The 23,312-nt window shown below is 43.9% G+C and overlaps 1 protein-coding gene across 2 annotated transcripts; it reads left to right on the top strand.

Annotated features, from left to right (window-relative positions):
- The first annotated feature begins 620 nt into the window (after nt 1–620).
- On the top strand, nt 621–22,843 carry LOC142064548 (protein NDNF-like). 2 transcript variants are annotated; one of them, XM_075109661.1, is made up of 6 exons: nt 621–840; nt 1,957–2,461; nt 15,067–15,113; nt 17,226–17,418; nt 19,368–19,501; nt 20,500–22,843. In XM_075109661.1, the coding sequence occupies exons 4-6, from the start codon at nt 17,234–17,236 to the stop codon at nt 21,849–21,851; spliced, it is 1,671 nt and encodes a 556-aa protein (XP_074965762.1). In that variant the 5' UTR covers nt 621–840; nt 1,957–2,461; nt 15,067–15,113; nt 17,226–17,233; the 3' UTR covers nt 21,852–22,843. The 2 variants fall into 2 exon arrangements, with proteins under 2 accessions (XP_074965762.1, XP_074965761.1); XM_075109660.1 differs by lacking the exon at nt 1,957–2,461.
- The last annotated feature ends 469 nt before the right edge of the window (nt 22,844–23,312 follow it).

Here is a 23,312-nt window from a genome sequence, read left to right as displayed (position 1 = left end):
ATAACCCCACTGGAAGTGTTCCTGCCACAGGGCTGGGAATGGCTCTGTCCGTTGGCATGGGAGAAGAAGGGTTGTCGCCGAAGAAACATGCACGTCACAGGGTGACTTTGCTTCTGAAGTAAAAAAGTCGTTCAAGCTCACATAGTGAATAGATCTGATCATAGTCTTTACTTATGGTTACAGTTCTTTATGTGCATGTCAAATACAAAGACAGTCTCCACAGTAAAATAAAGAGGATTGTTTTTGTGGGCTCACTCTAGAGGGCACCCAGAGCCACTGGACCTTGGGCTTTCTCCCAGAAAAAAAACTTCTCCTTGCTTCAGGCTGGAGTGTAACGTTCCAAGGCTTGTCAGTCAAGCCCTCGTCATTGCCTGACTGTCCTAAAGTCTCATTAGGGGCTGATGTAAAGGGTTAAAGCCAAGTCTGATTGTACCACCTCCTGCCAAAATGTCCTGGTTTCAGCTGGGATAGAGTTAAATTTCTTTGTAGTAGCTGGTATGGGGCTGTGTTTTGGAGTCTTGCTGGAAACAGCGGTGATAATGTGGAGATGTTTTAGTTGTTGCTAAGTAGCACTTACACTGGTCAAGGACTTTTTCAGCTCCCCGTGCTCTGCCGGGGGCACAAGCAGCTGGGAGGGGACACAGCCAGGACAGCTGACCCCAACTGGCCCACGGGATATTCCATACCATATGGGGTCATGCTCAGTATATAAAGCTGGGGGAAGCAGAAGGAATTGGGGGGACATTGGGAACGATAGCGTTTGTCTTCCCAAGCAACCGTTACACGACGGAGCCCTGCTGTCCTGGCGATGGCTGAGCACCCGCCTGCCCGTGGGAAGGAGTGAGTGAATTCCTTATTTTGCTTTGTTTCCATGTGCAGCTTTTGCTTTACCTGTTAAACTGTCTTTATCTCAACCCATGGGTTGCCTCACTTTTACTTTTCCCATTCTCTCCCCCGTCCCACCAGGGGGGAGTGAGCGAGCGGCTGCGTGGGGCTCGGTTGCTGACTGGGGCTAAACCACGACACAAAACTAGTAGGGAAACATGCCATCTCAGGACTCTGAAGATCAAAGACAGAGTTCTAATCTGTGCTGCAAGAAACTATATACATCACAATGCAATACAGAAGCTGATATACCATCTCTTACAGGTGCCTGCTGTCCATTACTGATAGACAGAAATTGAGACAATGTCTCCACACAGGAGTCATCAATTGGCTGTTTAAGATATATTTAATAGCAAAATTTTCAGGAGCAGCACAGCCTGTCAAATTGCAACCTACCTTCTCTATACATGGTTCAGAAACTGATATTTTAATATAGGGAATATACAAGCAGCTTCAGCCATGCTATGACTATTGCAAGCAATGCTTTTGGGTTGCTGTGAAACTATTGCTATTATTTCCAGATGGTTATTTAGTTATTTTCATTTCTGGCTCCTAGAACAGATTGTGTTTTTGCCAAGGTTTGCAAATATGTCTCAAACTTTCTGTAATCTTCCCAATGGTGGGTTTAGTAAGGCGGCAAAAAGTAACGTATTCCCACTGAACGGAAAGGGCAAAGACACACACCTACCCAGAATGAGAGACTGAGTTAATAGTGGAGACAAAATTAGAAATAGGGAGAAAACTGGAAACCCCAGTACTGTACTAAATATTCTTCATGGGGAATGCTATCTTCACAAATGGCATTGCAGGGAATCACAGTCAGGACTGGCCGAGGCTGTGTTCCCATGTGCCAGGCACTGGGCCCTCACAAAGCACACTCAACTCCGAGAAAAGTCTCCCAGTGACAGGTATGAAATGAAATTAATTGGAGTGGAAACACGTAGAGAGAATAGGAAAGTAGAAGAATAAGAAAAGGGCTCAAAGGAAATGTAACCAACAAAGTACCAGATGTGACTTGTCTTCCTCTGTTTTGACCAGCTAATATTATGCCATCCCATTTTTCACATCCAGTTGCCCATGGAAGAAGTCTGGGGAGGACATCTAGGAGAAAATAGGCTTTTCTTCTTTTTAACAAATACAATATGATCAGCAACAAAAGCCAAAACAGAGTTTAATTAGACAGAGGACCTCAAAAACATGCAGTTTGAAGTCTTTGCATCTGCATATTTAAATTGTTGCTTCTATAATAAAATGAGGGCACTTCCCTCACAAGTGCTTGGACTACATCAGCTAAAAGACCCTGACAACAGCTGAGCTCTGGATCCACAGCAGCCCAGCCAGCGTTGGTGACTTTACAGAGTACCTCCAGGAAGAAGAGTTTTGTCCTCTACTTGCAGAGAAGGATCTTAGAACATCTCGCAAACCACATTTGACATTGAACCTATCCTGCAAGGAAAGAACAGCTTCTGACACTGCTTCCTACCAGTTTCAACTCTTTTTCCTCCCTGTTTATGTGGAAGGAGAGTGGACGTGTCAGCAGAGTGCAGGCCATTAGCTAGCAGGAGCAGCGAGGGAGGTAAGTTAAGACTACTGCACCACTCTCTGCCACCAAAACCCACTTTGAAGTATGGTTTACAGTGGGGGAACTCAGACAGAGCCGTTTTTTCCCAAGGTATCACAGCAATCTCTTTCTCTGAGGTTTAATATAATCTGCACCTGTGCTTTCTCTGCATAGCTTTGAGGTACTTCTGGCCAAGAACAAAGCCACTCCCTAGAGTCAAGCTCAGCCTCTGTGAAAACTCTCAGCCTGCTCCTCTGGTGTGGGGCCGCCTGCAGCAGCACGATGCTGTGAGTGGTTTGCTGGTGATCACCCAGCGTACGGGCCTGGCACCTCTCCACTGCACTGTGGTACGCAGTGTGGACTTACATCCCTCAGGCTTTCCAAATAATGAAGGTAGCTGCAGTCTCAGATCCTCCTGCAGAGGCTGCCAACATGGAAAAAGGGTTTTTGAGAAGTGGAAAGTCTCAGGGAAATCTCTTATGTGGAAAGTTAATAGGTAGATACTCTCAAAGCAGCTTGAAGAAATGGTCACAGACATTTCATTTTAGTAAGTGGAAAATATGTGGTCAGACTGCCAGATTTGTCAGCCTCTTTTGTGCATTAAGCAGCTATATAGAGATGACGAAATTGTGGGAGGTTTCTCTGTCAAAGATGAGGGGCCCACCTCTGGTTAAGCTGTGCTGTTTGTGGCATTAATCATTTTTTAATTGGCTTTAACTGTACAATTACAAGCACATTCTTAGCACCTTTCTAAACCAGAATGGGTTCTCTGGCCCAAAGGCTCAGCTTCATAACTACTCACCCTGTGCATAACTTCACTGGCAGGAGAGGCTTGTTAATAATTCATGAGTAGTACTTGCATATTAAGACCCTCAAGTGCTTTTACTGTTGATGTGAAGAAAGGGAAAACAGGGTTTACTCTGTAAAGGTGTGGCATTTGTATTAAAAAAAACCAAACTAAAAAAAGAAACCCCAAAACTTTGAAAATACTTTGTTGGCTTGTTTATAAAAGCAGAGAGCTTACTTAATCATCTGCTCTAAAGTTCAGAGAGCTCATGTGTGGGCTTCTGAAACCCAGGAATAAAGCCAGCTTGGCCCAAACAATGTCTCATTTGTCTTGATCACTTAGACCACTGACTTTCCTTAGCTGCCTGTTAGATTTCACATCTTCGTATGAGTGCAACATGCATTCTTGAATTTAGCTTCCTTCTCTGGCTGGAACATGCCTTCTATGGCATGTTGGAGTATGAAGGTGAATTTCATTTCCTTGCAGTCTTGTAGTTGACATATGATGGCAAAGAGACATTATTCCTTTGAATGCATTTCTCTGACAACCTGTTTTGTATTTCTGAGTAGATCCTTTGAGGAAAAGCTACTTTCTTTCCCCACATATCTCCCCCAACTCTCTTTTAGCATCTCTCTCTGAGCTAAGATGCTTTATCAGGTTCTTTCCCTCCATCAGATAAATAAGTCAGGTGCATACTACAGTGAAAAAACATTTTTAATCAATTAACAGAGGTCCCCTGCTGACAGCAGCACAATCACTCAGCTACTGTGATAAAGACACTCGTCACAGGCGATTATGAAGAAATTAATTCCTTTAGGAATTGACTGTAGCTTCCGTGACAATAGTGCTGGGAGCAGTTTTGCTTAGAAAGGTATTGTCCCAGTATAGACATTTATCAACATTTGGTTTCCCAGCAGTTGTTTGTTCTTCACTAAAAGTTCTACTTCTCTGATTCTTCCCCTATTCCCCTGAAAAGGGAATTTATTAGCATAAATCAGAAATATAAATCTGGGATACCATATGTCAGACAAACTCACCCCAGGAGCCAGGTGAGGGGGGACATGTTTTTATTCTTTGGCCGATGTAGTGCCAGGTTGTGGAAATTAATAAAACAGATCACACATTCATGCATGTTGCTCCAGCCAAGAAAATCTGATAAACCTGCATTGTAAAAATGGAAATAGAAGAGTAGGTCCCGCCACCTGCCGGTGCCCAGCCTTTAGAGGCAATGACCTGGAGCTAAAATGGTGTGGCTGTTCCCGCTCCCTCCTCTGCCTGACCTCCTGGGCTCTCTATTCACCGACTCGTTCCCTTTGCTCCTCAGACAGCAGATCCTCACTTCCCCACTGCTCCTCCCTATGTCTCAGGGAGGAGATACTGCTCCCATGCTGCCCCTGCCATCTGGAGCAGCATCCCTATCGCTCTGTGCCTAACTGCATTTGAAGAGAAGCAGGGAGCTGGTCTCAGGGAGACACATTTCCTGACTTTGCCTTACGACTCCTCCGAACGTGGCGTCTGCTGGGACAATTAAACACCTCCCAAAGCTCTGCTTCTTTTTCCTTCCAGAAGTTCAACAGTTGCCTGCCATTTACCCTATGGCCCACCATATAATGAGTTGCTGCCTTTCTCCTCCAGCCAGCTTCACTGTAGCTTCCTTCTAGGGTGACCCCTTCTGCGACAGGAATGTCCCACACTTGGCCCAGTCCCAATCCCATGTCTTCAGAGCAATGAAATATTTTTCTTCCTATGCAGAAGGGTCAGACACAGCCCCCAGCTCCCCCCTCACCGAGTTGTGTGTAAAACAGCCAGAAAAACGAATTCTCAGCAGCCTGGAAGACAGACAGCACCCAAACATGAACAGCCCTCCGCATGAAGAGTTCAGGGAAGGGAATGTCAGAACCTGATGGTTTTGCTTCCTACCACACAGGGTAGGCCATGCTGATCCATCACCTGTTTTATGGCTAGTGAAATCCAACAACAAGCAATTTCTAATCATCACTTAAGAAAAACATGAAAATAATTAAATCCACATGCAATCCAGACAAACTTACAGATGCCAAGGCTCTGGCAATATCACAACCTTAGGTAGCCTATTCTTAGTATCAGACCTAATATTAGACATGAGATTTAAGTCTGACACAAGCCAAGGAAAAACTCCATGTAGGGAAAGAACAAGGCATTAAATTAAGCTCACAAAAGCTCACAGATAGAGAAGGAAAGCTCAAGGATTTCTGATGATCACTCTTCTTTGACAACCTGTTCTTCAGACCTTTGAGGAAACTTCTGCCTGAAATGGTTTGGCATTACATTACCAGAACCCCCAAAAGAAAACTGGACATGGGAGCAAGAAGCCAAGGGGCTACCAGAGAGTGGGGCTGGCAGCGAGCGCCATCATTTATGGGACAGGCTTCTCGGACCACTCTGTGCTGAAGCAGTCCTACTCTGAGCAGCTTCCCAGAAAGGGAGTGCTTGCAAGGTGGCAAAATCTCATTTCGTACTGAAATCTAATGACAAGAAAGTAATGGCCACTGACCAAGTGGTAAAATAAGTGAGGCCAGTGTCAGGAATAAACCTGAAAAGCTGGACAACACCAGAGCTAATCTGATGTCAGAAACAGTATTTTAACACAGACCGAGTCTGACACATAAGTAGCTGCGTCAGTGAAGGGAGAATACTGAATTAGTCCCACGTGAGCTGTGGCTGCACTTTCTTTGCATACATTTACCTCTGATTCAGTGCAAACCCAGCCCCAGTGAGCATCATGTAAAGGGTAGAATTTCCCCAAATCCCCTGTGGTCCTGCCTTTGCAGTGCCATCACCGTTTCTTCTCTTGTCATAGGACTCTCCAGCGGCTCATACACGAGCCCAGGAACTTGGCCATGGAGACTAGGGGTCACTTGAGTATAGCAGAGGCACAGAAAAGACAATTTCTCTTATCCTTATCCTAGACACCTCATGTAATCCTCCAGAATGAATGTGCCACTGGAGCTGCCTTAGTTTTCCCTAGTTCCCCCTTGTGCTGCAGAGCCTGGCGGGATGATTTGGTGGAGTCACCATAGGATCAGTGAGCCTACTCCCACTTCCTTGGGGATGGAGATGAAGCCACATGGTTCTGGAGTCAGGACACAGTCACAGTTTCTACCCAGACCATGCTGGGTCTCCAATGGATAACTTGCAATCTGCAGAATGTGGGGGCCAAACATCTGCCACAGGAAAGAGGGAGCACAAGGGGAATGAGCTGAGAGTATTGCAAAGGAAGCCCCTCCTCTGCCCACGGGCTGAGCAGCGCTCTGTTACTGCTGTTAGAAACTGCCTGGAAGTGTAGATGTTAACGTTCTGCTAGATCTGGTGTAGAAGCAGAGAGATTCATTCAATTTCATTATGAAATGATACCAAGCACCATAAAGTGTCAGCTTTCAAGTTCATAATTTATAAATTAAGTGTAAATAGCCCTTATTCTGAGCTCGTCTCCAGCCACTCATTTATCCTTCCCCTGTGAAAAATTAATGAGTCTATAAAATAGCTTGTAAATTTAGAGCAGTCATGTTTTTTTTTAAAAAAAAAAAATCAACAGTGCAATTTTCCTAGAGACCCTGAAGCATTAGCTGGCTGTAGTCACTGCTGTTAGTCACTGGTCTTAGGTGTGCTACAACAAAGGTTTTCCACCTCCTGCTAAGATTCCTGCTGCAGACCAGTGCCAGAGACAAGATAAAGCACTCTGGTTATTAGGCTGTCCTAGTACAGCAATCCCCGCTTTCAGCAGCTTATCAGACTGCTTCCTTCAAGGGGTGTTTGAGGACTTAACTCTTACCTAAGACATCAGGAGAAGAGTTAGCAAGACAGTTTTGAATAATCAAATTTTCTTAGTGGAAAATTCACCCCAGGCAAAACTTTTGGTCTGTGGGCAGGAAAATGTGCAGGACCAGACCAGCTAGCTCCATATTTCTGCTAAGAGGATTCTCTGAGGGACTCTGTCACTATTCTGTGACCTTTTGGGCTTGCCTCTGAACAAAAAGCTGCATCGGTCATTTTGCAAGGCCCTCTGCAACTTAGCAAGGACCTGTATCCCTGCCCATCGGGGTGTACACAGTTATCAATCTCATGTAAAGATCAGAGAGGGGTAGAAGACAATCAGAGGGCAGTAGGAGACAGGTGGGCTGGGGAACAGATGGGAAAGGCACAACGGTCTGCATGTCATGAAACACCACGACGGAGGAGTGCAGAGAACAGACAACAGACTGGTTCAGAGGTACCCACAGAGGTGCAAAGGCAGCTTTCCATGTGGTTGAAGACATGCCCCTGCCTACCTCCATTCCCTTCTACCACCTCTGGGGACTCTACTCAACACCCAAACGCCCATGAAGCCTACTCAAAACACCAAAGGCACCCCTACACAAGAACTCTGTATCAAAATGCATTGCTGCCTGATGGTCTGTGCTCGGCCGGGGACGCTGGAAGAGGCGGCAGGATTTTATGGCTGCTATGGCCACACAGCAGGGGATGTTCTGTATCACAAGGGAGGGTGATATCAGGAGATGCAGGATGATGTGGCTGTAGGTTGAGCTCCGTCATTTTCTCTTCACTTTTATACTTATGCTTAACATTTGAAGGGATTTGTCCCATAAAGAATTTCGGCTAAAAAGTTGTTTCACAGAAATAAACGCATATTGTTAAGCTCTCTTGTGAAATATCCAACTTTTAACTGAACAGAAAAAAACACTTTCAACAAGGTGGAGTAAACAAAGCAGGGACTACCTTTCCCCTTCTGTATACATACATATGAGGATGTTCTGTATTCCTTCTTCCATACAGTCTTAACTCTAACACAAACAGTAGGCCGCTGAGATGATTTATGACAAAAGTGGCAGATCTCAATACATGTAATATTAACTTATTCAGTAAATTCATACAATCAAACATTAAAATGGTTACTATTCCTCTGGGTACAAGACAGAGAAACAAATGTAATAACTATGTTGCATGTAAAATATTTGTAATTGAGCAGAAAGCCTGATCCCAAATGCTTAAAAATATAAGGCCGGGGCAGCAAATGTGATTGGATTTCTTATAATCTAATCATTTTGCTCCATATGTGGCCCCCAATCTGTTTCGGATTGTTAAAATTCCTGGGTATTGTAGTGCCTTCCCCAGAGAACACTGGGAAATGCTACGGACAGCCTGGACCAGATGGGATGCCAGTGACTCCAGCCAGCAAAGGCAGAAAAGAGGACAGTGGTTAACTCCTTCTCTGCCAGCCACTACAGAAGGGGTCCAGACAGGAAAATTAATGCCAGCTGCTTTCCAATACTGTAAAAGGCAGTTTATAGTTTAAAGCTCCTGGGAGCAAACTGCTCCAGCCCGTAAGGACAAAGCAAGCAAGGACCAATAATCACATCCTTCTGAAAAATCATTCAGTGCTATAGGTGGAAATTTCAGTTTCTTGCAAATTTCCCTGGGTGTGCGAAGGAAGGAGGGCTCCCAGAAGCCCAAGAGAGAAGTGAAATGCTGTAAATGAGACCAGCACCTACAAGACAAAAAGCCGCTTAGTCAGATCGAAGGCATTTTTAGAAAGCCTACGGAGTAGTGCAGGATCAGAGAGCCTCCCTCCAGAGGGGGGAAATTCGGCAGGCCTGTGCTTGATTTAAGAGCAAGAGTCTGGCTGCTCAGCACTCCCTGTCCCTTTCCAACTTGTCACCGAAAGGAGTTAAACCGGCACTTGAGAACCTCCACTGCAGGAAATACTTGGATGCTCCTTGTCCACCAGAGTGGGTTAGTTCTATTTATTCAAGTTTAATCCTTTGGCATATAAAAACAAGTGACACTAGCAAAAAGCAAAATATAGGATTAACCTATTAAAATGGCGCACTGATTACAGACAATGCTACTTCTTTCCTTCCCGTGACTTTAACTGGGATAGCCAGCAGCTTTTAGCTAAGCTGGAAACCTCACCTTATTATTCCATACCTGCCCAAACTGTTACACTGCTTTGATGGCTCAAATGGAATTTTTTAGCTGTTTTCTAAGGCATTATTTAACAGGACTTAACCTAAAATCCTGAAAGCCTAGTGGTATGGTAAAAGGACAAAGAAATGAAAATAGCAGCTCAGGACCTTCAATATGTTTTCCTTTTTAATTCATAAAGAAGCTGTTAGTGTAATACTGACTCCTGGCTAGGGACTTGAAGATTTTTCTGTTGCACTGAATTTATACTTGTGGAAGAACAGGTTCTGTCATAAAAATATGGAATTTTCCCATTAAGCTGGATATCGTAGCCTCAGAAGCAATCTCTCACATCCTGCAAGATCAGAGCTTTGCACAGATCACCCCCCACATCACATCTATTATTTCTCAACAGACTCCTCTGGCTAATTACAATCATTCTTGAAAATATTCAATATGAAAATAGCGAGGGGTAATCACATCCATAATCTTTAGATTGTTGCTTACTAAAATACTGCTCAAGATTATCTTTGCTTTCAACAGCATCAGTGAGAGATCATTTTCAAGTGTAAAGGTGCCAGCACCTTATTCTGGAGGGGGATTGCTAAGCAAAAAACTCATGTGTAATTTTAGTAGATACAACAATTATCACTATACAATTTCCTGGAGAACTTCTCAACATAACATGCCATAATGAGGGCCATGGATACAAAAACATAGAAAGCCACTGGATTTTTATCCTACAGAAGCAATACGTAGTGCCAGAACAACCCACCAGCTTCCAAAACAACCTATTCCTATACTCTCACCTGGGTACACGCTGCAGGAAAATTCTGAGTCTGCTTTTGACATATAAGCAATTCCCTGACTCACCTGCTTGTTAATGCCTCTGAACAGGAACAGACTAGGGCCTTTCTTACCAGACAGTCCTCTGAGTACTTGTGCATTGCCAGGATTTGACAAAGCCTGGAAGAAACAGGAGCAGCTGCCCCACGACAGTACCCTTGATTGGTTTTAAGTGCCAGACTTTTGCTCAGACACATTTTTCACAGCCTCAAAGGAAAGTGTGGTTCTTTCTGGAGCCCAGCCGCGTATCTAAGAAGATATTTTTTGAGCAATAACAACCAGAAGTACGTTAACTTCTCAAGGACATACTAGCTCCGGTAGCTGTCAAGCAACGATTCCGATAATCCATCCGCTCGGGAGGGGATTTTTACAGAAATTTGCACCCGTCCTTTTCATAGCCATAAGGACAAGTCAGAAGTTACAATCTTCCTCTTGGCAAAAGAATCTAACTTGCAGCCATAGAAAACAAAAATGTATTTCTTGCAATTCCCCCTGCAGATTTGATATAGAAGGCATTAGAAAGCGTCAGACATCCATACCTACTTCCAATCAGGGCTATGAACATACTTGATCGATGTTAGTTAAAAAGGTCTTTTTCAGGCAGATAGGCAGCTGGGAGCTAAAGACTAACACTGTCAACTCAGTTGTTCAGAGGATATATGTGTGCATGTGTAAAAGAGAAAAGGAGAATATTACTTGTCTCATAACTGAAATATTAGATTTCTATTTCCCCACGCATTTTTAATGTGCTTAGAGTCCCATGAAATAGAACTCTGGGCAGGGCTGGGGGTACAGGGAAGCTGCCTGTGTTTGGGTGGTGGTCTGGGTTACAGCCAGGGCCTGATCCAGCTGGGCAGCGGATGGGAAGACCCTGCAGTCCTGTTACCGTTCTCCCATGCATTGTACTAACGCAGGGGGACTAGAGCGCTCTCGGTCCCTCACACGGACACTGTTGCCTGATGAAGGTGACCTGACCATCTCAAAGGTAGGTTGCCAGGGCAGGGGAATTACCTCAGCAGAAATACATGTGGCCAGGCACGAAGCGGTGCCGCAGGGTTACCGGTGGTGTGCTGCACAGGGTGGGCTGGGGCATACAGTGCAGCCCTCCAAGTGCCCTTTGAAAGGGACACTGCAAGAGAGCAATGAAATGCTGCAGGCAGGGATCGCTGAGGGACAGCGTGCTGTCAGTAGGGCTGTGGGACGCTCCTCTGGCTTGCAGGATCCTTCACCTGAATATGGAAACTGGGACTGGTTACAGGAAATACGTATCTGAAGCATCTTTGAGAGCTTCAGGCAAGATTCCTGACTGTCTGACTCTGCTCAAATTTCAACAGAGCTCCTTTGTTTTTAGCGTTAGTAATCTTTTAGCAGAGCTACTACATAACAGAGTATAAATCAAGTCTCTAGTGTCAAACGTGGTCATCTCTTTCACAAATGAAAGGTTGATAGCCAGCAGGATTAGGACAAAAGTAGGATCTCTTGAACCCTCAAGCAAGCGTACCCACAGCAAGCTTGCTGATGATACCAAGCTGGGAGGAGTGGCTGGTATGCCAGAAGGCTGCGCTGCCATCCAATGAGACCTGGACAGGCTGGAGAGCTGGGCTGAGGGGAACCTCGTGCCATTCAACAACAGCAAGTGCAAGGTCCCGCACCTGGGGGGAACAGCCCCCTGCACCAGCACAGGCTGGGGGCTGAGCTACTGGAAAGCGGCTCTGCTGAGAAGGGCCTGGGAGCGCTGGGGGGCGGTGAGGTGACCCTGAGCCAGCACCGGGCCCTTGGGGCCAAAGGTATCCTGGGCTGCGTTATAAGGCGTGTGACCAGCAGGACGAGGGAGGTTATCCTCCCCCTCTACTCTGCCCTAGCGAGGCCACATCTGGAGTGCTGCGTCCAGTTCTGGGCTCCCCAGGTCAAGGACAGGGAACTGCTGGGAAGAGTCCAGCAGAGAGCTACAAAGATCATCAGGGGACTGGAGCATCTCCCTTATGAGGAAGGGCTGAGAGACCTGGGCTTGTTTAGCCTGGAGAAGGGAAGACTGAGGGGGGTCTTATCAATGCTTATAAATACCTAAAGGGTGGGTGTCAGGACAATGGGACTAGGCTCTTTTCAGTGGTGCCCAACGCCAGGCCAAGGGGCAACGGGCACAAGCTGGAACATGGGAAGGTCCACCTGAACATGAGGACAAACCCCTTCCCTGTGCGGGTGCCAGAGCAGGGGCACAGGCTGCCCAGGGAGGCTGTGGGGTCCCTTCCCTGGAGACATTCACACCCCGCCTGGATGCGGTCCTGTGCCCCCTGCTTAAGCAGGGTGTTGGATGAAATGATCTCCAGAGGTCCCTTCCAACCCCTGCCATTCTGGGATTCGGCGAACAGCCCTGTTGAAGTCACTGTCTCAGCTCTGAGGTACAGCAGAGCCTGCTCATTACAGACTACATTTTTCTAGCAAGAAGTGTGTTGTATCAATTTTATGCCAAATCAAGGGTTTGATTTATCCCTGTTGTAACTCCACTGAGTCCAGTCAAGCTATATGAGTCATGAATTTAGTTCTTGACATTCTCCACAGAGAAGACTATTTTTTCCTTTGATACTGCTTCAGTGAACCTCTAAATCTATCAACATACATCCTACTCCAGCAAAGCATGTAAGCACATACATGTGGGAAGTATGTGTGAAACCATTGTGAGAGGAACTGGACTACTTCCATACTTAAACCATCCTGTCAGCCTCCTTCAAGCATTTGGCTTAACACAGCTGAAACGATGGCCAGTGGAAATACTCCCATTGACTTCCCTGGAAGCTGAGTTGTGCCCTGGGGAATGACTTGTCTTGATGGCAGTGGGGAGGTTGGGGAAGGATGAGACAGTGAGTCCATCCCTTCTATAACAAACATGTCCACTGCATCCATATTGACTAGGGATTTTACCAGACATGAGGGATATCTGCTCCTGAGCCCTGCCTGAAGATCTTCCTACTTAATAACACTGGTTACTTCTTTACAATTCTCCCTGCTTACTTCTGCCCACGAGTCCCTCCAAATATCAGCAAAACATGCTGCAGTCCCTATAATTATATTATGGCCAATATCTTTTCTCTCATGGCTTGTTCTCCATGTACTTTTTTTGGTGAACCTCATCTGACCTACATTTCCATCTTCCAGGCCTGCTCTGGGAACTTACTGGACTTTTTTGCAGCACCTTTTTTTCATGCTTCTCTTGCATTCCAGGAACATTTTTCTTCTGGCTAGGTGCTTATATTTTCATTAGTTCCCACGTCCATTACCCAGACGTTACCTGTTCCAGATTTCATACCAGAATGACAATTTGTTTGAAAGACCCTATTTGCTATTTACCCTACTTTTGCAAGAAGTGTGCTAGACAGCTAGCAACGTCCTTTCCTAGCTCAACAGTGCCAATACTCTGATCATACAGTGCCCGTATCAAGGTTCCCACACACAGTCCCTTTTTTAAAAGCCCAGCTGCTCAGGAAGATTTTCCTGCAAGTGTTCTTAGCAAACCTGGAATGAACATAATAATTACTTCTGCCATCTTCTGCAGTGAGAGTAAACACATTGTAAATATTTCTTCCCATTACATCAGTTGATAAATTTACATTTTCATAAGGATCTGCTACTCAATCTGTTAAAGCCTCTTTCTACTTCTGTCTCACCTGTCCCTCTTCTTAGCAAACTTTTCATCTTGGGAAGACTTAAATAATGCAACCTCAAATCCAAGGGCAATGGTAAAGGGTGACTGAGTCACTCAAACACTGAACAAGAGAATTTATTTTAAAATTAATAAATAAAAGGCCTAGCCTCCCTACTATACTTTGGTTTTGCTCCTTGCAAAGTGCCTGCCTAGAAGCTCAAGCAGGTTTCTGGGGTCTGCCTTTCTGAGCAGGCTTGAGGAAGCTGGGTACGCATGCCCACAGGGACAATCCCAGGGCTACTTTCCCGATATCTCAGGCCAAGAAGCCAAGCAAGTACAAGCAGCACACAAATCCTGGCCATACACCGCTCTCACCCAGCAGGAGCAGGCCCTTTCAGGGCCATGGCTTTGTACAACTGCTTTGTAGCCCCAACTGCAGAAGCAATTGTTTGCACTTGCTGTGTGCATGCCATTTCCCATGCACCCTTTTCCTGCCTGCTCCCTTGACCACGATACTTTCACACCAGAAATACTCCCCCAGCTCATACACTTTTGGAGTTTTCTTTCTTACACAGCCTCCACAAGCCAAGAAATCTGCTCAGCTCTATTCAGCAGATTCCTGACAGTCTTCAAAGGATTGCTAATTCCAGTCTGCTCAAAAAAATGCAGTGTTCCCTCCCTTACAGCTTTTCTGCCTCCCCTTCTATTAGCCAGTCAGCACCTGTTTGGCCATAAAAAACACTCCAGAAATACGGTACACCTAAAACTATCTGTAATTTCTGCAGCTCTGTGGGCAAGGAGATCATATGCTCTATGGGAGGGCCATCAAGCTACTAATGCAAAAATAGATTTCTGGAAAAGACCAGCGTGCCCCTGGCTGGCTTGTATTAAGGGCTAACAAGGGTTAACAGTGTTTGCTCTCTTCATCTCGCCCCCTCCTCCTCACTGTGCATTTCTGTCAAAGACCTGCTCTCCGGCCAGCCACCCTGGGATTAGGCTGCTCTAACAGTCTGGCTGACACTCTGTGCAGGAATCAAGTCCTGCTGTCTGGACGCTGCACACTCAAACGTGCTTTGCAGCCCTCCAGAAGGAACTCTAGAACTGAAACAGCAACAACTGGAACTTGGAAGACTTCAAAATTATGCAACTATAAAATAACCTTTGAAAATACCCAACTTAAGAAAACACCCAAACTCTGTTGGGGTTTTTTTTGTTGTTGTTTTTGATTTTGTGTGTGTGTTTCCCCCCCCTTTTCTTGAAAGACTGCAAGCATTGTAGTTACTATGTCTGTTCAGGAGCCATATGGAAAAATCAGTTCTGTCCTGTTAAACTGGTTGCACAGTTTTGGTTTTCATCTGTCTACAGAGATCTGAAAAGTCTATGTTGTTTCCTTTTATGCTTTTTCAGCAAAGAAAGCGAGTGGTCTGGGGATCATCTGGCTAGGAACACAACAGGTAAGCAGAGTATTTTTTTTTGTGTAACACATTTCCAAGAGTCTGAGAGTATACTGTTTGTGTAATTGAGAGAAAACAGCCTTTAGGATGATGTTCTCTTTGGGATAAGCTGATTATAGGTTGGTTGGCTGCTTGGTTTGTTTGTTTTCCTGGACAACAAAAGCTGAGCTGCTGTAGTATCAGTGTGGTTTGCAAGATCCTGTCATTTAAGCAGCAGAAAGATCCCCCCCCGCCCTTAATCCTCTCTAAAGCACAGAGCAACTCAGATTCCACTGTCAAAGGTAAAACAAAATATTTGTGTTTATATTTTAAATCTGTAAGCTATAGTTAGACTACAAGAATAACAAAGTGGCAAAGTGACTCAGAGTCATAAGAAAAGCTCTTTTATAACAGTAAAAATGAAGTTGATCTAATCATCTTAACTGTTCTTTCCATTTGTTCAGATGATTATTTAATCTTGCATTCAGCCAGGTGCTAAAAATATTACAGAGGAGGAGAATATCCTAGCTTTATTAGGATGGGAAGTAGGACGCTCAGGTGATCTAGTATTGATAATTTCAATAATCTCACTGATACTGACGATGTGCATTACTTCGGGATCACAGATGAAAACAAATTTTGTACATCAAAATCTACAGATGTGTTCAATAGTAGGTTATAAATCCATTTCAAACGTGCACATTTAAAAGGAACCCATCCTTTTATAAAGCCGCTTTAATAGTAATGGACAGCAGCTCTGCTGAATTGTAGATAGATATTTTGACTGCTTAAGATCTTCAGTGCATTTGCAGGCACCATGAGGAAAGGTCTGATCTCAGAAATGAGTAAAAATACAAAAGATCGAGCCTTTGTCATTTATGTTCTCTTGTATCATTAGCCAATAATCAGATTTAACCAGGATCTTTACTCCTTGCTGCTTGTAAGATGCAAGAAGCTACTTTTTCCTCAAAACAGGGATCTTGCTCACAGAGCTCCCTCTGCTTTCCAAAGCCCTGAGCTACAGCTAGGACTTGTATTAAAGGTTTATGACCTTCTTTCTTCTCCCTTTTATGCCCTTACCACTTTTGCACTTTGTTCTTTTTTCTGAAACTGGGTATGACAGACAAAAAAAGTAGTAAGGATAATCTACAACCTCACATAGTAGTATACTGTCAAAACTTCTTGTCCTAACTGGAGTATCCTAGCTCTGTAGCTCTGTGCAATGTACGCAGCACAGTTTAAATCATGTCAGCTTTTGCAGAGATCATTTTTGGGCCTGTTTGTGTATGTTCGCTCCATAGATTCAGAACCGATAAAGCCTGGCAAAAGGAAGGGGCATACAAGGATTTTTAAAAATCTCTTATCAGAGTAAATACAGTAGAGCTGTAACAGTTTCAGTGAGCAGCAAATGCTGAGATGGGCTGGAAGTGATGCAGGTGTGAAAGGGATGGGCAATACAAAGATATCAGTGTTTATCCAGCTACCTTACAGTAATAAGGTCTTCTTCCAAATGAGATACACGTAGAGCTTAAAATCTAAATCTCAGTTCAGGGATTCTTATCCAGGAGCCTCCACTTCTCATTAAACAGTAACTTACACTGCTCTGAGCAAGTTATTCTGATCCTCTTCTCTACGCATACCTATAGCCACAATGGATGAAATAAAACTTAAATGATCTGACAGAACAGCAGAAGCAGTGTTTGGGATATAGTGACCTCCAGTGAGTTTGAAAGTGACAGTTCCATTACAAATAACCCAGCCTTGAAATCAAATGAACACTATAAACTAGGAAAAATATTTTAAATGTAATTCTCCAACTCATTTTGTCAGCAGTGAAAGTTTTTTTTTTTAAAAACTGTCTTGTGATATTGCACTTGTGCTACATTAACTACGTTTTTATATAATGAAGAGCTTCATAGCAGCTTCTGCCACTAAATCTTTGCAGAGAGGTCCTTTGAGAAATATTTCTTTTTGAACTTTAAGCAATTTAACAAAATGGAGACTGGCACTGTTTGAATGTCTGGCTTGCTCTGCTTATGATAAATACCAGGAAAGGCACAAAAAAGATGGTCACTGGTTATTTTCTCCCCCAAGACAGCAGTTTCCATTCACTTTCGTCATCTCACTTTACAGGGCTAAAGATGTCCTGGTTCTGGTTTCATCTGCCTCTCCATCTTCTCATGGTGGCTTGCCTGAGTCATTCCATAAAAGCACCTACCAGTTCCCAACAGAGTTTCAAGACTGATCTGTTCAATTTCTACCACTCCCTGATACTTGCTGATGGTAAGGAAACTACAATTCACCTGCTGAAGGATATACCTAAAAGGTAAGAGCAAATCAGTCACTCCTATTCTCAGATACTTCCCTATGACACTGGTAGCTACACACCTCCAGTACAAGCCAAGAATTGCTATGCACCTGCAAAGCTCTACCAGCGTCTACTGAATTTCCAGAGAAATTCCCCATTGCTGTCAAGGCCAAGTGACATTACATTGCCCAGAATCTGGAACGACCCTCTGAGAAAAAGTTGATATTCACATATGCATTTCAGGCAGCTTTCTGTGGTGTTTGTCAGAGCAGCAGCAGAGCTGATACAGAATGGCCGAGCTCCAACAGCACACAGTTGTGCCACTAACAGCCAGCTTTAGAACTGCAGACACACGTCAGCCATCCTACACTCTGTAAAACATAAGAATTTTACCTAGAAATTTAATTATCCCCAAAATCAATAGAGTATCTGCTCAAACTTATCTTATCAGAAAAACTTCTGCCAGTGCCCTGCATGCTGCAAGTGTTTTTGTTGAATACCACTAAAGCTTGCTAAGATCAAAAGTGCTTTGCATGCAGAAATTCCACAGATTCTTCACTTCCCCAAGGTCTTTTGCCATGTCTATATGTGTAGGTGATTTAGATATTGCAGCTGGCACTGCACCTTGGCTATCAAAGACTGGTCTGCCTGTTTGGGAAGAGATGTACTTCAAGTGGTTTAATCAGACTCCACTTTGGACAGTAACCAACGTGTACAGATTTTGACATACAGCTGAGCAGAGTGGTCACAGGGCAGAGACAGCCAGATGGTTCAGTCTTTATATGGATTGCACAGAAAGAAACTAGAGCATGGCACACGTTATATAATGTGACGATGCTCACAAGAGCAAAAGTAGTAGCTCTCCTTGTTACAGGCAAATGGGTATTGAAACCTCAGAGAAAAGTGAATTTTGCTATGCTCTTGTGACCCAAGTTGAGATGGCAATTAGGAAGCAAAACCCCCTTCAGTTTAGATGATCAGGTAAGGACCTTATGAACCCCAGAGTCATCCAAACAGGAAACCAAGGGATTACAATTTTGGCTTAAAGTAAAAGACTCAAGAATGTGGAGGTATTTCTGGTGAAGTTTGACTCTGGCCCAGTAGCCATACCCTGAAATGAAGCCAGACCTCTAGGCTGACATGATCTATCTATAATGACTAGGCTTGTCTCACCAACGAGCAAAAGAACCTCAAATTGCCTTCATTTAACTGCAGAGTGACTGACCCGAGTCCAAACATTTCTGTGGCTGTATACAGTCCATATATACCAAAACAACAGAAATAAACAGAAGACCAAAAGTGAGACAGGAGGCTGGGCTTTACTGTGAATAATCAGGAATCAAAACCTAGCTGAGTAGACTGATGTAGCTCATGCATAGCAGCCTCTGTCATGACGGCAACTAAGTTAGAACTGGCCTGGATGAAACTGCCATTGACATCTGATAATCTTCAGGATTGGCTAAAATCCTATTCTGTTATATCCACTTCATCTGACACCCAGGAAGACCTAGATATGCAAGCCCATATGAAAGAGTATATGCTTTAAGAGCTTTCACTGAACTCAGAAATCCTGGGGAAAAGCGTACCAAATTCCTCAGAATTAGCCAACGGGTAGTCATCTGGAAGTCAGTTTTTCACATCCATCATCCAAAATAACCAGGTAAGTACTGAGATATGATATTCACCTGAAGTATGTTAAAATTCAGTGGGGGAAAGTATTGCCTATGTTAAGTGGGTAAAACTTCCAGCAAATATTTATGTATTAGAAAAAAGAGCACGTCTGAAATCTTCAGCTGTAGGACGAATACATTCACCATCCCTTCGTGTTGATGCACCTCAAGAGGGAGCAGTCATTCCTACCCACAGTGGGGTGGAGTGACCCCCATCAAAATGACAGATTACAAAGAGTCTCAGGCAGACGTGTGTTTCCTGACACTTTCCCCTCTGTTTTTAATCCACATTTACAGGTACTACTTTGTTTTGGAAGAAGGCAGAGCACTTGCACCTTTCACAATAACAGTCACCCCCTGTGATGTACCCATTGAATGGAGCATACTTGTGCACAAGGCTTCAGCAAGTTTCCTTGGAAAAGCAGCACGAGGTAAGACCCTCGGTCTGCCTGAGCAGAGACAGGGAAAGCAGAAGTTATTCATATGGGAATTTTCTGTAACACAGCTCCTACAAGCTTAAACATCTCATGCTTCCCTTTTCTGTAAACTGCCATGGGCTGAAAAGGACATTCCCATCTCCATGGGTGAAACGCGGGACTCCATGGCATTTTGCCATCAGCTCAAGTAAATTAAGGATTACATTGAAAGTCAACATCACAGGGTAATATTTGGGAACAACGCTGTGTGTTTGGGGCTCCACGAACACAGATCAGCTTCATAAGCCGTTTATACCTGCCCAAACTTCCCTCTGCTGTCTCAGCTCTTTTTCTGTGGCCTAAGCCACTTGAACCAGTCATTTTGCTCCCCAGAGTGACGTGCAGAAGATTTAACCCTTTATTTTTCTAGGAATACAATACATCATGGCAGTGAGCATTATGCTGCCTTTAGCCCAAGAGGAAATTCCATTCTCTGTCACAATTTTTGGAATTAATTTTTCCAACTAAAATCTGAAAGTTGCCATTAACAAGTTCTTACCTGTCAAGCAGGTAGACCTGACTGAAGAGTTGAGGTAACATTGCTTTCAAGTAATAAATTTTCCCTCTTCATAAGAGACAGTCACTGGCACAAAACCAAACAGAAGAAAGCTCCCTTCACAGAAAGTATGTCTCCTTGAAGGAAAGTACCCAAAGAGACAGCCATGGGAAGAAGATTATAGGGACGTCATGCACAAAACAAATCAAGCTTTTGCAAGTTGTGGTTTTATAATTACATTCTTTTTGAAAACATAATTCTACAACTGCACTGCTAAAATAAAAGCTACTCAAATTTTTTTTTAATAAATAGCCAGCAACAAAATGTATTTTTAGTTATAATTATTGTTTTCAGAAATAAATTAGGATGTTCCCTGACATTGGAACAATAGAATCTGTTATGTGCTTTATTTCATGTCTTTTAAAACAAAAATTACAAGCCTGCTTTTTGCCTGCAGGTGATCATGATCCACAGGAGGTCTCAAAATCTCAGAAGGCTCCAAGCATGGTATCCACCATTTTTAACTATAAGGGAAATTCAGTAGAGACTTACATGGGTATGTCTTCTCATTCTGCCCTTTACATGCTAGAGTTCTTATCCACTGAGCGGGACACACACATTACCGTGTATTTAACAACTGACACAACATCTGGGCACCTCTATCCAGAGCTGCCAATGGATCCACGCATAGATGTTATCGGCATTGGGCATACAACAGTGACCCTGACCTGGAAACACAGTCCCCCCGTCTTGCAACATAAAGAAAACATCCAGTATTGTCTTCTAGTTAACGAAAAGCACAACTATAAGAGCTTATGTGCTGCTGAGACAGCAATCAGGTCCTCTGGAATGAAACTGCCACCTACATTAGCTTTGTCTCTCTCTCCGTACCTTCTTGAACCGCAGCAGGTGATGATACTGTCCAACAGTGAGTTGAGCATCATCAACAAAGCAAGTAGTGGGGAAGTCAGGCAGATATGCATGGGAACCAAGAATACCTACACAGTGCCCAATCTCAGTCCCAGCACTCAGTATTACTTTGATGTTTTTGTTGTCAACCTCCTCACAAATGCCAGCGCTGCCTACACCGGGACATTTGCAAGAACCCTGGATGAACCTGAACCTAAGGTGACAGAGCTGAAGGATGGGAAAGCGGTTCAGGTTGTCCTCGATGGGAAAACACAGAAATTCGACAGTCTGCAGTATCAGGCGAGGCACAAGAAAATACAATTCACCTTTCAGTTGTGTCATGGCCAAGTACAGGTTCACATAACAAAGAATGGCAAAACAGTGGCACTGGAGAACATCTCAGGGCTGAGGTGTTTCTCACTGAAGGGAAAGCTGCTGGACACATATTTGGTGCAGCTGAGGTCCACAGAGGAATTTAACTCTTCTGTGAAAGTACAGGTGTCCCCCCATTTCCACAAGCCCTTATTCCCACTTCTTCCAGACAGCTTAAAAATCAAGTCCTTCAGTAAATTGAGGACCTGCAACTCAGTCACCATTGCCTGGCTAGGAACACAGGAGGAGAACAAGTACTGTGTGTACAAGAAAAGGATTGAAGATGATCAGGTCTGGATGGAACTGCGGAGTGCGGACATGTGCTCTGGACCTGAGTCTCGGCACAAGTCAGAGAAAGTGCTGTGCAAGTATTTCTATGATATCAATCTCCAGCGAGCTGTCACCACAGAGACCATCAAAGGGCTGGATTCAGGGACGCTTTACTTGTTTGATGTTTATCTCTTTGGGCCATCTGGCATCCCTGTCAGATATCACAGCAAAGTTGTGAAGACCAGAAAAAAATGTTGAATGTTTTTAAAAAAATGTTTTGAAGTGAGTGAGTGAAGACTATACCAAAATCTATGCCAATCCATGCCATAGCTCATGCAGTTTAAACTTTGCTGACTCACAAAAAGTTTGAAGCCATGAGATTCTATGGAGGAAACAGCTTAGTTGTCTAGATCATTATGCTTACTTTTGCATCTTCTCTCCTGTATAAGTTCCCCCCAGCTCTCTCATTCAGACATCAAAACCAGACCTGTGAAACACCTGTATAAGTTCCCCCCAGCTCTCTCATTCAGACATCAAAACCAGACCTGTGAAACAATTCCATGCACATGGAAATAGAATACCCACCATGGCACCCATAAGAAACGGGCTGGTTACCTAAAATGCTTCTGAAATCCAGTACAGAAGTGATGAGAAATGCCTCTCAAGGAGCATGCATCATAATTTAAGTCCCAGGGAGTCTTCCACTTCATGTAACTCCATCAGCTAACGAGGAACTGAGACATCCCACAAGTCAAGCTGCTCTTGAGAAACTGAATTTCCCCACTGCTTGAACAGGGATGGAGACAAAAAGAAATTAAAAAGGCAATGAACTAGTGTAAAGCTCCACACCTTGAGTAAAGGAGGCTGAAACATATCTTCCCCTATTACCTGCATGTTTGGTTGGCTTTCATTTCTATAGACAAACTGTGGTTGGTTAGAAACAGACAAAATTCAGGCCAGGAACTGGCTCTGGATCCAGCTTTTCTGGGGAGTATACAAATATACTGTTGTACTGCTGCCCATTGAGGAACGCAGCAAGTTAGGATTCTTGCCATGGAAAGGATGTTTTTATATCTAGTGTCTGATATCAAGCCCATGTCTATCAGTGTGTGACTGACTCCCAAGTGTCATATACTCACTCTCTACATCCTTAACCCAGCCTACATCAATGAATGCATTGCTTTAGGAAAGATTCGTTGTGGTTTTCCTATTAAATGTCATGGGGGGAAAATATTTGTAGTAAAAATCCTAACAAACACTTTTTGTTGTCTTGTTTCCTTGATTATTTTCCTTAGATGACAAGAGACATGGTATAAAATGTATGAAAAAAATTACATCTTTGTAAAAACTTCTTATGCTCATTTTCAATTATGAGCAGAAAATATTTTGCACCTAGGTTCTTGGCAGGTCTGGAATGAAGAGATACAATAGATTCACTGACCCAGAGGTTGCCAGAGAAATCTTGCATGCTGTAATTATTTTTCCTCTACAATTAACTACACTATGCAAAGATATAAATGATTAGTTCCATTATTGTGTATTTCAGAAGTTTGCTTGCAATTCAGAGCCATCAAGCTGTAGTTTACTCCGAATAATTATTACTTCCAAGCATGCTTGGAGGCCCTCGGTAGACTCAGTCAGCTCTCTGTGCACACAGAGGATTGCGCGTTTCCTGCTCCAGAGACTTTATAGCGTTGTGCACCCTGACGGTGCACGCTA

This window comes from Phalacrocorax aristotelis, chromosome 14 (assembly GCF_949628215.1).
Source record: "Phalacrocorax aristotelis chromosome 14, bGulAri2.1, whole genome shotgun sequence".
NCBI classification, from domain to species: domain Eukaryota; kingdom Metazoa; phylum Chordata; class Aves; order Suliformes; family Phalacrocoracidae; genus Phalacrocorax; species Phalacrocorax aristotelis.
This window is presented reverse-complemented; position numbering and strand designations above follow the sequence as displayed.

Excerpts from the sequence above, each read along its gene's own strand:
- LOC142064548 (XM_075109660.1), top strand. The coding sequence starts at position 809 with ATGGCTGAGCACCCGCCTGCCCGTGGGAAGGA. Across the intron at positions 17,419-19,367 it reads CTGAAGGATATACCTAAAAG|GTACTACTTTGTTTTGGAAG; the intron begins GTAAGAGCAAAT and ends CCACATTTACAG. Across the intron at positions 19,502-20,499 it reads CCTTGGAAAAGCAGCACGAG|GTGATCATGATCCACAGGAG; the intron begins GTAAGACCCTCG and ends TTTTGCCTGCAG.